This window comes from Mirounga leonina, unplaced genomic scaffold, assembly GCF_011800145.1.
Source record: "Mirounga leonina isolate KUSES-001 unplaced genomic scaffold, KU_Mleo_1.0 Mir_174, whole genome shotgun sequence".
Taxonomy (NCBI): domain Eukaryota; kingdom Metazoa; phylum Chordata; class Mammalia; order Carnivora; family Phocidae; genus Mirounga; species Mirounga leonina.
The window spans coordinates 3,856,918-3,872,406 of NW_023270451.1; the positions used below are offsets into that span (position 1 = coordinate 3,856,918).

Consider the following 15,489-nt stretch of genomic DNA (forward strand, 5'->3'; position numbering starts at 1 on the left):
AAAGTTGGTGTGAGCAGGACATGGAGTTCCTAGAAGTTTTTGAAAGTCCTTGGTACTCTGTTCCTCTCTGCTTTAGCCAGATTTGGAGAACTGGTTTTGACTTTCTGTTTTCCTGTGAGATAGATAAGGTATTCTTTTAGAGGAATAATTCTTTTTTATACCCTTCGGTGATGTTGACCTAACCAGTCCCCATTTGGTCCTCTGTATATGCCTGTTAAATGCACGGAGACTTGAGAACTAACCGTGCCGAAGCTGGTGGTTTCCTGTCCCACTTTGAGCACAGCGACCACGACTCCCAGCTGTTCTGGGATCACCCAGTGGGCAACCTCTAAAATATGTAACTAGGTGCAGTTATTTTCTTACTATCTTTTAAAAGCTTATCACAGGAGAAAAGATTGTCAGGGGGAACTGTTCTTCAGATATAGCCTGTATTAATTTTGGTTCCTAGAATCTATGTGGTCTTCGCATCTGGGTCACATGAGCGAGCCCGGGGGTTCCCCTCACATGTGGACCTAGGAGGCTTGAGGGGGAGGGGCCAAGAGCTACCAGCCCAGTCTGTCATGAAAGAGGGGATATTACTGACCTACCGATGCTCCAGGGGAGGGGACAGGCACTGCAGGGCACTGGACCACAGCACCTGCTCCTTTAGCCAAGCAGAGAGTCTGCCGTAGGCGCATGAGCAGGTTCCAGCATCAGGCTGTGGGGGAGCCTCATTTCCCACGCGGGCATTAGGCATGGTGGGACCGACAGCCGATAAAGGCACACGGGGCTATTTCCTTTAGTTGTTCTGCAGCAAGGAGCTGCTTAGAATGCCTGGGCTCTGCGATTCTCTTAGTCCATTGTCTGTGGGTTGGGAACTGCATACTGCACACACTGGGGAGGAAGAGGAACAGGGACAAAAGGAGGGGGCCTGAACGGTGAGAAAATGAAGCTGCAGGAGTTATCTGAAGTCACGTGCTCAGGTTTGTTCCTGGAGGCAGCCGCTCTGAGCCCCTTGTGCCCACTGGGCTTTGCCTGAGCCCCAGACCACCAGGGACGGCACCTGCCGAGGACCAGCGCAGACCCAGCACGGGGCCCGGAGCGCTCGCCTCGCCTTGCCCCACCTGGCAGGTGCTGTCTTTGGAGGACAGGCTGATGAGTGATGCATGGCAACCCGATGACAGGTCGCCGGCAGGTTTCAGGGTTACAGGTCCCTGTCCTGTAGCCCTCGGTGCTGGAAGGTGGTGTTCCCGCCGGCCTTTTTGTCAGCACCGCCACTCCTTGGACCCATCATGGTCTGTGCACGACCACTGCCTGCTCCCCGATGGGAGTACGAAGTGCTGCTGGGTTGTCAGGTCACGCATGTGTGCTTTAGGACTCGTGTGCGTGGGGGTTTTTTGAGGAGCTTGTTTGAAGGTGAGCTGCACAGTGGAAATGCATTTGGCATCCTTGGTAAAGGTAGACCGAAAACATTTTGACGTGGTGTTACTTTTTTTCCTTCATTTGGATATGAGGGAGAGTTTGTGATGAGGCAGGAAATCCTCTGAAATGACTGGGATTTGGGACGTAGGTCCTGATCATTATTTATTTATAATAACTGGAGATGAGAAGGGATTTAGGGTTGCTACAGAAGTCACAGAAATAGTATTATGATGAGTGAGGGCCTGTCATGAAAACAGATTTCACCATGTCCCTGAGGACGAGGGAAAGGATGTTACGTTAAAAATGGGTTTTGGCATGCCTCCCTAAGTAATGTGTGTGAATATACATTTTGGAAGTAATGAGATCTTAAATGTATCCATTAAAAAAAATTTTTTTTAAATATCTTTGTACCAGAACTGATAGAGAAAAGCAAAATCAAAAACTTACTAAATTGCTTATGTCACTTTGGAAAACAGCCAGTGGCTGAGAGGGAGTGAACAGCACGTTTTTGCGCTCTCTGCCCTCCTGGGTGGGAAGCAGACTTCATCCCCACCAGGAGGCCAAGGAAGGAGAGTAGGCTCTGTGTGTTAGAGCCGAAGATCAAGTGCAGCTCAGTGACATCTTCTTGGTTATAATTCTGGGTAAGATGGTTGTTACTAGTGTGAATTATTTCTTGGCCAGGAATTTTTAAATGGAGTTGGATTTTTTGGCAGAGGATATAATTCCTGTTCTCACCCTGTTAGGGTTTAATAACCAGCAAGTTACTCCTTCAGATGTGGACCTTAACCACCAAAGATGACTCATAAAAGTCATCTTGATCAGTGTGTTAAGATGTGCCCCAGTAGAAATAAGCATCTCTGTGAATTCTGTCCCTGTTTTGTCCTCATACAGCCTGAAGGTGTATGTCCCCCGCCAAAAATTCATATGTGGGAATCCTACCCCCTCCCCCGCAAAGGTGGTGGTATTAGGAGGTGGGGCCTTTGGAAAGTACAGAAGGTCATGAGGGTGGAGCCCTTGTGGAAAAGACCCCAAACGGCTCCCTTGCCACCACGTGTGCCCTGTGAGGAGGCCACGAGGAGTCCGTGGCCCAGAAGAGAGCCCTCAGCAGAAGCCAGCCCTGCTGGCTGGCCGCCTGACCTCAGACTACCAGCCTCCAGGACCGTGGGGAAGAAATTCATGTTGATTTATAAGCCACTCAGTTGTATTTTGTGATGGCAGCCAGAACAGGCTAGGACACGTCCCCAGGAAGCGAGCCGTCCTCCAGAAGCGCCCCAGCCCTCAAGTGATGGCGGTACAAACAGCCCAGGCAGGAGCCCGCCGCCCTGTGCTGCTCAGCAGGCGTCGGGTACACCCGTCGGCCCCTTCAGTTTAGTAAAGCTTACTGTGCTGAGAAGGCAAGTATCAGAGGAGTTGACTTTTTAAAAAAAAACGGTTTGATTGTAGGTAAGGCCATCGAGTGTGTTGGAATGTGTGGGAGTGACTGTGTGTGTTGGACCAAAGACCTTAAATTGCAATTGGAAATTTCAAAGCACACACAGAGACTGCGTGTGCAGAGCGTTCGCAGCTCCGGTCCTCGCGTCCCCTGTGACTGGCCTGGACAGACTGAGAACTGAAGGGAACTCTTTAAAAGAGATGCTGTGTTCCGTCTTTCCGTCTTCTTCATTTTGCGTGTTTGAGATGAAAATTGTTAGAAGGATTGGGCGCCTGGGTGGCTCAGTTGGTTAAGCGACTGCCTTCGGCTCAGGTCATGATCCTGGAGTCCCGGGATCGAGTCCCGCATCGGGCTCCCTGCTCGGCAGGGAGTCTGCTTCTCCCTCTGACCCTCCCGACCCTCCCACCTCTCATGTGCTCTCTCTCTCAGTCTCTCCCTCTCAAATAAATAAATAAAATCTTAAAAAAAAAAAAAAATTGTTAGAAGGATTTTAGCTTCCCCCCGGAATCACCCCAGATCACCAGACTGCCTGATTTCTGGGGCGCATGGGGCCTCCGCAGCCCTGTTGCCGGGCTGGGCGTGGCGAGCTGGCGCTTGTCAGTCGCTGCGGGGTGCCGGGGACCGCCGGGGACCGCCAGCCCGGGGCTGATCTCCGCGGGAGCTGGACGCGGTGCAGGTCACTAGAAAAGGTCCTCACGCTAGTGAGTCTGAAACTTTTAAAACGTGGACGACTTTCACGACATTGACTTTGAACATCAGTTCTGAGTTGTGAGATTCTCTGCGAGATCAGGGGCTCGCTGTGTCTTGTTTGCCGCGGGATCCCCACAGCCGACTGCAGAGTGGGCACCATTAGTACTTAATATATTTGGAAACCTGAACCCTGTTCAGCCTTGGTTTCAGGTGGAAACCTTTGTGAGCCAGAAGCAGGTGGTGCTGTGTTCCTCTCGGCCCGGGACGGCCCCGTGGCACCCCCGCACCCTCACACAGGGCCCTGTTTGAAGGCTGCATGGTCAAGGCCCCCCGGCTAGGGTTGGGGTGCAAGACGGGACGGTGCTGTAGTGATGATGTGGCACCAAGGGGGCTGACTCTCGTGACACCGAACATGGCAGGCATTGTGGAAGAGAACAGACCCCTGGCCACAGCCGATCATAGGTCCGAATCAGTGTTTTAATTGTTTCATTTTGAATTTGAGCGTATGATGCCAAAAAAGTAGTGAAATTATTGCCATAACAGGTTCAATTAAGTCCTGTTATAGCTCTTCCCATTTAGTCCTATTGTTTCTTACGAGGGGCTAATTAGTGGAGTGTTTGTTTTTACTGCATGCATCAACAGTGTTGGGATTCTTTTAGTTATTTTGTTGTAAGCTTTATACCTTTTTTTAAATAATAGCTTTATTGAGATGTAATCTGCATACCGTACAACTCACCCTTTTCAGTAGCTTTTAGTGTATTCCCGAGTTAGGAAGCCGGCAGCACCATCTGATTTCAGAGTGTCTTCATTCTCAACAGGAAAGCCTGCCCCTGTTAGTACTCGCTCTGCGTTCTCCGCACCCTCACCCCCGGCCGCCTCTGATCGGCTCTCTGCCCCCTGCGATTTCCCTGTTCTGGACACTTCCTGTGAATGGAGTCCTGCCGTGTGTGGACGTGGTGACAGTTTCTCCCAGTCCCTCCGATGCTTCGGGCCTGCGGCTCTGTGTGCGTGCCGAGACCGTGCTTGCTGGCCCCACTCGTCAGTTGACAGCCATGCGGGTTGTGTTTCCACGTTTTGGCTCTTAGGAATAATGCTGCTGTGAACATTGTACAGATGTTTGTGTGGACATGTTTTTATTTCTCTTGAATGCGCATGTGTGATAGTTGAAGTATAAAACTTTAATTTTGATGAAGTCCAACCTTTTACATTTTCTTTTGTTACTTGTACTTTAAAAAAAATTTTTTTTAATTAACATATAATGTATTATTGGTTTCAGGGGTCCAGGTCTGTGATTCGTCAGTCTTATATAACACCCCGTGCTTGTTACAGCACATGCCCTCCCTGGTGCCCATCACCCCGTGTCTTTTGGTGTCTCATCAGGAAACCATTGCCTACTTCAAGGTCATGGAGGATTATCCTTCTGTTTTCTACTGAGAATTTTTTTAAAGTAAGCTCCATGCCTAGTGAGGAGCCCAACATGGAGCTTGAACTCATGACGCTGAGATAAGAGTCAGAAGCCTAACTGACTGAGCCACCAGCTCAGTCATGATCTCAGGGTTGTGAGATCAGCCCCACTTCGGGCTCTGCGCTGGGTGTGGAGTCTGCTTGGATTCTGTCTCTCCCTCTGCTCCTCCCCACCCCCTCGTGCACACGGTGCACATGCTCTCTCTAAAAAATAAAAATAAATAAAAATTAAAAAGCACTCTGATAATCTGGGATTGGCAAATATATTTACAGTCCCAAAGCCTTGACTTTGGGGGGCTGTGGGGCTGGGGGCTGCTGCTGAGGGCAGGGCTGTCCATCTGGCCTTGCTGGGCTCGGCATTCCTTAAGAAGAAGAAGAAGTTCAGTTTAAAAAATAAAGACTGTCACTGTAAGTGTCTAGTTATTTGCAAACTTTGAGTGAAACCTCTCTTGGTGTATTTTCCTAGGCAAGAAGAAATCATCAAGGTACAAATTTGTTGACTTGTCAGGAGCTACTTGTACAATAGGCACAAATGGGAAAAAATGGTCTCAATTTTGGTCTCTTTTTTTTTCTCCCTTAAGCGTTTTATTACTTGATTTTGTATTATAAGTGGTGGTGGTGGATTGGCTGTATTCCGAGTGTGTGGTTCGCAGGGCTGGAGCCCGTGAGGGGACCTGAGGTCCTCACCAGGTGAGGCTGTCCTGCGGTCGCTGCACAGGCCTGGGGGCTTTGGGTCTATTACATAACATTTATCAACTATTGTTTTCTTTCTTTTTTTCTTTTTTCTTTTTATTTCTGTTTCAAATTTTTATTTAAATTCTAGTTAACGTACAGTGCAATATTGGTTTCAGGAGTAGAATTCAGTGATCCATCACTTACCTCCAACACCCAGTGCTCATCACCACAAGTGCCCTCCTTATGCCCATCCCCCATCTAGGCCCCCGCCCCCGCCACACACACACACCCACCTCCCTCCATCAACTCTCAGTTTGTTATCTTTCGGTTAGACTCTCTTATGGCCGGGCGCCTGGGGGGCTCAGTCGTTAAGCGTCTGCCTTCGGCTCAGGTCATGATCCCGGGGTCCTGGGATCGAGCCCCACATCGGGCTCCCTGCTCGGCAGGGAGTCTGCTTCTCCCTCTTACTCTGCCTGCCACTCCCCCTGCTTGTGCTCTTTCTCTGTCAAATAAATAAAATCTTAAAAAAAAAAAAGTCTCTTATGGCTTGTTTCCCTCTCTCTTTTCTCTTTTTTTACTTCCCGCTATGTTGATCTGTTTCGTTTTCTTAAATTCCATGGATGAGTGAAATCATACTTTATCAACTGTTTAGAAGACTGTTTCGTATTGAATTGAACAGAACTTGTACATGTAATCATAGGGCCTAGGCAAGTTTATATCCTGTTTTTTTCTTGGCATTAGTTTTTTCCAGCTATTTACATGGTCCACATACTCTTTTTTGGAGGCAGTTCATTATTCTGTGATCGCAGTATTATTATGTATTCAGTACCAGTTGGTGCTTCGGACTCTTGTGCATATTGCATGTTTCCTGTTTCCTGTTTTCCTGATAGCATCTTTGCACATAGTTTTCTATGTGGGATTACCTGGTCAAAGGAAGTTAGATATTTTATTCTGTTCTTTGGAAATACCTGCATCGGTTCATAGCCAGTAGATTTTCATGGCCTTTCACCAGTGTATTGTTTTTATCACTACTATTATGCAGATTTTAAGGCGTCTGTCTCAGTAAAGCTTCTCTCTTTTCATAGAAGATTGTACTTTGATGCCTGTTGATGGATTTTAGTTTTAAACTGGCACACTCAGAAAGAGATTCCTTCCTTGTTCTGGGCAGACTGTGCTTCTCAGCAGGTGCATCCATTCACAAACCTGGGGCGTGTTTGTTCCTGGTCAGAAGAGATGAAGGTCAGTGAAGTCTCTCCCCTTTCCAGAAAACTTGCTTTTAGCTTGTTCTGTGTGAACTTTCTTAGTTTCCTTTAACCTTGCTTTGCTGAGAGCCACAGTCACTGTAAAATCCGTAGCAAAGCTGGTGTGTGGGGGCACCTGTTTTGCATCTTAGAAAATTACTCTTGTGATCATATTCTTCGATTCTTCTGTTCTTTTCGTACCAAACATTGTGCCATGTAATTCCCCTTCATGTTATTAAGTCAGTATTAAATAGTATTCAGCGAGCAGATGGACCTTGGGTTTGTTGCTTTTTAACCCCCATTCTGCTATTACCGAGCATTTGTAATTTTGCAAGTACCTATAATTTTGCAGTGTGTGAGATTTTGGGGTGTGGGGTGGTGGCTACTAGGGGTTATTACCCTAGAGCTGCGATTCCAGATGCAAGGGGAGGAACTTTGAGTGGCGGCTCTCGACCCCGTGCTCATGGACGCGGTCTTCCTTCCACGGGAGGGAACACTCTCCTCTCCGATGGCAGGTCCGCCTCCCTCGTAACGTAGACCCAACGGGGAGTTCTGCACGCCGTGCTAGACTGTTCTCCGTCCTCAGAGTACCTTACACGCCATCCCTCGAATGGGAAATACTGTTCCGGATCCTGTGCACATCACGATTATTAGCTCCGTAGACAGGCCAGTTCATAAGAGTGCAATTGAAAGAGCGTGTGGGCCAAAAGAAAAAATCCTTGTGGGTGGAATTACAGGTCATTTCTCCTTGTGTTTTTGTGATTTTCCGTAACGTTCTTGTATTGTCTTTGTGAGTAAAGAAAGAGGAGGGTGGTCTAAGTTGAGATGCACAAATGGGTGAGGCAGACCGGGTGCCCCGGGAATGCAGACCGTGAGACCGTGAGAAGCGTCCCGGGGGGAGGGGACAGGAGACCAGGCCCTGGCAGGAGGCCTGCGGGCCCGGTGCGCGCCCCGCTCAGCCCCATGGCGGTCACAGGAGGGGGCTCTGGGCCCCAAACACGTGCGGGGACTGGGCTCCAGGAGCACTTCCCTCAGCTGTGGGAGCTGCCCGGGAAGACTCGGCGGGCATCCAGCGAGGCCTCTCCAGGGACAGGGGTGGGGTGTCCTGTGAAAATTTCTCACTGGAAGAGAAAGGGAGTTACTCCTAATGAAAGGTATCCTCACCTTTTGGTAGTTGGACTGAGACAACTTTTCTTCCTGTCCTGGAAAAGGCAAAGTTCTCGGACCATCTACTGGATTGGCAGTCACTATTGCTGGTTAGGCGGGGCTACTGGTAACCTACGCTTTTACGTTGCAGCCAGCACACTTTCAGACTTCATCTTCAAGATTTGATGTCCTGACCTCTTAGATGTTACAGCAAATGTGTAGAAATGAGTGGTATTGGATTCGGGTCGGCCTCTAGAGCTGGGCTGCCTGGGCCAGTAGCCCCTAGCTAGTACTGGTTAAATTTAAACAGAGGAAAACTTCGGTTCCTCATCGCTCTGATAACCACATCTCAGGGGCTCAGTGGTCACGTACAGGTGGCAGTGGCCATGTCGGATAGTGAGACAAAGTACGGCTATGCCGTCAGAGAAGGTCTAACAGCGCTGCTCTCGAGGGAACCACTCCCTTTTCTTTGCATGGTAACATGCGAAATAATGGGCCAATGGGTTTATAGGGTGTGTATCTTAAAGCTTTCTCTGAGCAAAAGATCCCACACTGGAGGGAGAGTGCCTTTGTCATTCTTTGCAAATGAAAACATTCCGGGTGGGAGCGCCTGGCTGGCTCAGTCGGAGGAACACGCGACTCTCAATCTCGGGGTTGTGAGTTTGAGCCCCACATTGGGTGTAGAGATGACTAAAAAGATGTACACATAAACTTAAAAAGAAAAAAAAAAAAAAGAACACTCTGGGTGGACTCAGCACCTCTACTCATTTAAAGAAGCCTGGAGCGGATTCGAATGAACCGTTCCCTTTCTGATGAACCCTTATTTGCATCTGCTAAGCTCACTTGAAATACTACCACCCAGCCGCATAGACCTTGAAGGGCGATCGCCTGGGTGGGGAGGGGGAAGGTGGCTTGTTCGGTGTTGCTTAGTGTCGGGCAGGTAGGTGTCTGCTTCCTCACACGTCTGGCTGGACCACCCATGGGAAATGCACATGGGGAGCTTTCCTGACCCTGCCTGTTTCTTCCCTGTAGGAGAACTGCGGCATATCACCAAGCTGAAGCCCTGGAGCCTCTTTGACGTCCTTGTGGAAAAGTATGGGTGGCCCCATGAAGATGCTGCACAGTTTACAGATTTCTTGATCCCCATGTTAGAAATGGTTCCAGAAAAACGAGCCTCAGCTGGCGAATGCCTTCGGCATCCTTGGTTGAATTCTTAGCAGATTCTACAAATAGAGCATTCTGAGCTAGCAAATGTTTTCCAGTACATTGGACCTAAACGGTGACTCTCATTCTTTAACAGGATTACAAGTGAGCTGGCTTCATCCTCAGACCTTTATTTTGCTTTGAGGTACTGTTGTTTGACATTTTGCTTTTTGTGCACTGTGATCCTGGGGAAGGGTAGTCTTTTGTCCTCAGCTTAGTAGTTTACTGACCCACTTTCTTCTGGAAACAATAACATGTCTCTAAGCATTGTTTCTTGTGTTGTGTGACATTGGAATGTCCATTTTTTTTGAACGAAAAATACTTTCCCCCTTGTGTTTTGGCAGGTTTTGTAACTATTTATGAAGAAATATTTTAGCTGAGTACTATATAATTTACCATCTTAAGAAATTATCAAGTTGGAACCAAGAAATAGCAAGGAAATGTACAATTTTATCTTCGGGCAAAGGGACATCATTCCTGTATTATAGTGTATGTAAATGCACCTGTAAATGTTAATCTCCATTAAATATGGGATGGGGACTCAAATTTCAGAAAAGCTACCAAGTCTTGAGTGCTTTGTAGCCCGAGTTGCATGTAGCAGACTTGAACTGCTCCCAGGAGCCGTGCAGACTTTTCATTCCGTAACAGTCCTTTTACATTGGATTTTAAAGAAAGTGGCTCTGAGTTATGTCATTCCCTATATGGCACTTTAAAGCAAGAAAAGACATGCTTTCATTCTAAGATACGTATTATACTTTTAGCACTCCCATTCATATTTTTGCATATTTTTAAAAGTACTTTAAAGGAAAAAGAGCAATTTCCCTTTAAAAATGTGATAGCCCAGAACCATGTGGTGTTGCCTCCTCCAAACACTGTAAGTTAAACTCTCCGTAGATTAAATCGGACAACAAAACCATGTGCAGTGTGTGGAATGAGAAAAAACAGAATATTTATGTATATATATATTTTCTGGAAAAGCTGGCTTGTGCTTGTCCAAAACCCAGGTATGGTATGCAGTTAGTGCAGCGGGCACGACCCGAGCTGGCCGCTGCGAGGTCACAGGGATCACGCTCATTCCCCAGGCAGTGAGCCGCGCGGCTACAACGTCACTAGCTGGTTCATTGTCTTCCCTGCATTGAAGTTGAGAAAACAATTTCCCTTTGCAGGTTGCACACGATTTTGTTTATGCCTTTCCTTAACGTTGTAGAATCCAGGACACAAACCATAGTAGGCAATACAATTTTAGAATGTAATATACGGAGGTGTATTTAGCCTCTTTTAGAAGTCAGTGGATTGAATGTCAGGTTTTTTTAAAATTTTACATTCATTAAGGTGCCTCGTTTTTCTTGACTTTGTCCATTAACATTTATCCATATGCCTTTGCAATAACTAGATTGTGAAAAGATAACAAGTGTTGTAATAATAATCCATTGTTTGAGGTGCTTGCAGTTATCTTAAAAATTAAAGTGTTTTGGTTTTTTTTTTTTTCTTTCCCAGACATTGCCTTGGTCATTGGCCTATGTTTGAAGCCGTAGAATCAACAAACATTTGCTCTCCTTTTAGTGTAGCGTAACCCAAACTAAAGGAAGTATCAACATTCCCGTTGCCGGAAAGGTAGCTGTAGAACATGCATTAAGGCTTATTGTAAGGAAATCATTCGTCGTTTTGTAAGAGTAGGATATGGATTTAGAAGAATTGCTGTAGGACAGATGCACTACCTAGAATGTCAGTGATTCTTTTTCATTCATGTTCCATCAAAAACCTACTAATTACATTGTGTTTGAGCATTGCAAATTTTTTCTTTTTAACAGTATTCACCTTGAAGGGAACAAGACCCATCGTTTCAGGAGTTAGCATGCTCTCACACATCGCTGTGAGGTTCCTTAGGCATCGTGCATGCTGGGGTTTTCTGACGAGGCTGTAGGTTATCCTGTAGGGTCTGCGACAGATGGTTGCTGCAGACTGTTTCTGTAGGAGCCATGCTCACAAGAACCGCAAGGTCTGTCTGTCTTCCCTAACTCTGAAGAATTTGTATCAGGGTTTATAGCACACTTGAATGAAATTGATCCTACTGCAGTTTCGGCTCATGCTAGGAAGTAAACCTGATTGTTAGGAATTTGTAAAGATCAGTCCCTTATAAAAGAGCCTAACTGGTGTACAATGTGAAAAAGTTGTTCTAGAAGGAATCTACATTTGTATTAGGCATAGTATGGTTTTTAGCAGAATCTTGGCGGCTTGATGAGAAGAGAATACTCCGCTGAATGAGCAGCACTGGTTACGCAGCTCCCTGCAGCCGGCTCGGGGGTTTTGGTGAAGGTCCTGGCTTTTCCTCTCGTTAGTCCGTGTCAGGTCTTCACGGAGAAGGACAAGCAGTGGACCGTGATTGTAGCAGATGAGAAGCTGACTGTCTGGAAATTAGAACTGCTCAAAGGCCAAAAAAAGCAAATTTAGAGGCTTCAGGAAAGCATAAAGTTTTCAGGTGAAAACTGATTTACTAACTTGCTTCTTCTTGTACCTGGATCATACCTAACTAGTTAAACACGATAAACTACTATTTCTCCTTGGGTAGAGAACTTCAGTTGAGATTAGTCCTTAAATTCCAGTTTCTCTTCCGTCACTGTTTTTGTAACTTTTAATGAGACAATATTTGAGAGTGTATGTGCCCTTCATCGAGGAGTCAAGGAACTACATTAGATTTTGCAGTCAGAGAAACGCTTCTCTATCAATTACTTGTGTAGTAGGCAGATTTGTGACAGGAATTTTAAATCCTTAGAAGGCCAGTCCTTCTAAAGAGGTGAAGAATGCTACTCACTGTGCTAACAGTTAACCACCTTTGTTCCGTGAAACCATTGGGCCGGGGGATGTAAAGCCACGTTTTCTTGGACAAGTGTTTCTTTAGTGAGTGCCGTAAGTAGAATGTTGTATGCTAAAGTCCAGAAGGGCGAAGTTGAGCCAAGTTCTTTTAAAACTGGAAGCTGACTAGAGTTGAGCCCTAAATGCAGCTCTCTTCATGTACCTTCATTAGCTGGTTTTCAAAAGGAAATGGACATTAAAAGTTACTGTAAAACACGACTTGCATTACTGCCAAATATTAATCCAGTCAGTTTTAGTCTGATGCTTTTCTCCAAAGCACAGAATGTATGTGCTGTGCCAAATTATGTCAATTAGGTGAAAATTAGAAAAAATGTGTTCATTACTTACGGTTCTACTTAATTAATCCTAAGAGGTAGAAGACAAAGAAAAATTTATTTTTCCAAAACAAAAACTAGCATTGGGTATTTCAGCAAAGTGTCCAAGAGGCTATTTTCATTTCACTTGAGAACTTTAATAATAATGCTGTTTTCGTTTTATATGCCCGAAACAAATCTTTTAAGACCTCCTATTACTTTCTTTTTAATACTATAGCTAGAGAGTAAATGTTAAAATTTAAGGTTTTCAAATAATTTTGATTCATCAGTAGGACACTGCAGTCATGCATGTTCTGCAATGTACAAATGAGATATGTGTGTTGTCAGGCAAAGCTACACCATGTTTTCAAACAGCCGTCAGTTCCGGTCTAGAACTCGATCACGTGTAATACTTGAACGATATGGGTTCACAGTTTGTATGATGTCAGTTGGAGGTAGAACCTCCACCCAGCAGAGGAGTTTCCTGCACTGACAGGAAGGAGCGTTGCAGGAACAACCCAACCCCTCACTGCCTCCTGAAGTCCGCCGCAGTCCAGCTGAGGTAGGTGTAGCTGAAGAAAAGGGAAGGCCACTGACAAACTAGAGCTGAAAAAATGGAACTTTTGTAAAAAAAAAAAAAAAAAAAAAAAACTTGTTTAAACAGACTCCAATCTCAGAAGTTGTACAGGACAATCTGGTAAAACTGACATAATTGTGATTTATTAACATGAATTAAAATGCCCAACCAGTGCTTCAATGTGACAGTATATTTAAAATAAAAAAGAAATTAAAGGCCATATACTGTACTACTTTCACAAAGATCACACAGTTTTGCAAAGACTTGTCATATGTACAATGCTATATATCAAATGAGAAAAGCTGTAAGCAATTATATACGCAAAAGAAATGCAGTATTTACAGTTCGTCAGGAGACATTAAAAATCTATACATTAAATTACATTTTGCTTGCAAATAACCGATAAAACAAAATGAGCCATGTCCACACCAAACTATAAGAATCTGTATTGCATTTTTTTTTTTTTTTTTTTTTTTTAAATACCTAAGATGCACTCACAGAACTGCTGACAGGAGAAAAATGAAAATCCTCATAGTGCCATTACTTAGCTGTGTACTTAAATGCGTATGTATAAAATAATATAGAAAACATTCACTAAATGAATTTTAACTGCAACAGTAAAATTTAAAGATCATGTAGCATCAAATCTACTGCCAGAAAAACAGCTGGAATGTTCACTTTACAAAATAAAGATACCTAATACTGGCTTAACAGCACATTTTTTAAGGAATTTTAAAAAAGCAAAAATGGGAAAAATACAATGAAAGAGCACTGGTGTTTGTTTGTTTGTTTTATACAAAGTTTCATGTACAAGCTTTAAAAAGTACCTTAATAGGTACATATGAAATATACAGTTTATCTTACAGAACATTTTAAAAAATGCTTTCGGAGTCCATTTTAATGCCACCCCGAACCATGGTAATTGTTCTGAAATGTTGGTGGCACCTGTGCTCTGTGGATCGGAATCTGTCCAGGCACTGGGGATGCCTGCTGAGGTCCTTGAACCCCATGTGGCAGGGCCACAGAGCCAGGATGAGGACAGAACCCTGAAGCAGTCGGTGTCGGAATACTGTTTGGTCCCTGGGGCTGGAGATGAGGACCTGCGACTGGTAGTGGACAGTGTGGCCCTGTTCCCGAAGGCTGGTGTTGGGGTCCCGGTCCCAGAGTGGTGTGATGCGTGGCTGGGGAGGGATACGGTGGTACGGCTGGATGAGCACTTGCAGGAAAAAGTGGCGGTCCTTGATGAGGTGGATGGTGTAAGGCTTGAGCAGAGGGGGGATGGTGCCCGGAAGCCAGGACACCGGAAGGTGGCGGCGGCGGCGGCGGGGGCGGTGCTGAACTGACCACATGCTGGTGTTGTGCTGGTAGACCTTGGAGTCCTGTGGAAGGGTGGGGTGGCGGGTGGTGATGAGGGGCAGGACCGGGAGGTGGCGGGGGTGGTGGCAGATGGTGTCCAGCGGTTTGAGAATGAATGTGCGAGCCGGGGGTGACCGCGTGAACAGGCCCTACGACGTGAGCGACAGAGTGCTGCTGATGGGAGCTGGGCTGCGGCACGAGGTGCGGCCCGGGGGCGGGGGGCGGGGGCGGCGGGGGGGGCACCACGGCCGGGGCCGCTTGGTGGTGAAGCGGAGGGTTCGGAGAAGGCAAGAAATGGCCCGGAGTGACGTGGTGGCCTGGAGCGGGCTGCTGGCTGCCGGCGCCCGCAAGCGCTTGATTTGGTCCCGACGCGAACACGGCCTGTTGGGAAAGACCACCTTTGAGCTGGTTGTAACCCTGAAAGTTTGCGGAGGGCTGCTGGGGTTGGTAGTACGAGGAGGAAGACGGCGGCGGGGGGGGCGGGGGGGGCGGTGCCGTGCTGCTCAGACTGGGGGCCGTGAACTGACTGTATGGCGCGGCAGATTGTCCTGAGGGGGTCTGTGTGAAGAGGGCTCCAGACGGCGCCTGCGGAGTACTGGCTGGAAGGCTCTGTGCGGCTGGGTAGAAATTTCTCTGAGGCTCGCGCTGAGGTGTCCCCACTTGAGGTGACTGTGCGTGATGAGGCCTGTAGGGCGAGCCCAGCTGCTGGGTGGGGGGCTTTGGTGAGAGATAACCGTGCTGCACAGGCGGGTGGGGTGTCGAGGACTTGGGAGGATTTTCTACGTGAGGGGACGGAGGACAGTGCAACTTGACCGGCGCGGCGGACGGCAGCTTCTGGGAAAGGTGCTCGGCTGAGCTTCGAGCCAGCGGCTGAGGAGGAGGGTTCTTTGGAAGTGCTTGGGTGTTACTTAACAGCTGCTTCTGGGGGAGCTCTGCTTTCAGGGGCACCCCGTTCTCCGCTTCCGGCGCGGTAGCTGTGGCCTCCCAGTGGGAATCGGACTTTGTGGGTGTTTTCCCATGCGGTTGAACAGGAAGTACGGGGCCCGGGGACCCAGGCTGTGGAAAGAAAACGGATCCCGTTAAGGAACGTCTTACCTACACCGAGGTCTGTGACCAGCGGTACTGAATGTTACCTCA

At 47.0% G+C, this 15,489-nt stretch overlaps 2 protein-coding genes across 9 annotated transcripts in view; one reads left to right on the forward strand and one right to left on the reverse strand.

Moving 5' to 3' along the window:
• Positions 1–13,034, forward strand: part of SRPK2 (SRSF protein kinase 2) — a 248,444-nt gene extending 235,410 nt beyond the window's left edge. For all 6 annotated transcript variants that reach the window (XM_035020393.1, XM_035020399.1, XM_035020398.1 and 3 more), the window contains one exon: positions 9,082–13,034. In XM_035020393.1, the coding sequence (XP_034876284.1) occupies positions 9,082–9,266 (185 nt within the window). In that variant the 3' untranslated portion in view covers positions 9,267–13,034. The remainder of the gene's footprint in view (positions 1–9,081) is intronic.
• Positions 13,035–13,117: 83 nt separating this feature from the next.
• KMT2E (lysine methyltransferase 2E (inactive)) overlaps positions 13,118–15,489 on the reverse strand; it is a 91,964-nt gene continuing 89,592 nt past the window's right edge. For all 3 annotated transcript variants that reach the window (XM_035020390.1, XM_035020389.1, XM_035020391.1), the window contains one exon: positions 13,118–15,408. In XM_035020390.1, coding sequence (XP_034876281.1) covers positions 13,894–15,408 — 1,515 coding nt within the window. In that variant the 3' untranslated portion in view covers positions 13,118–13,893. The remainder of the gene's footprint in view (positions 15,409–15,489) is intronic.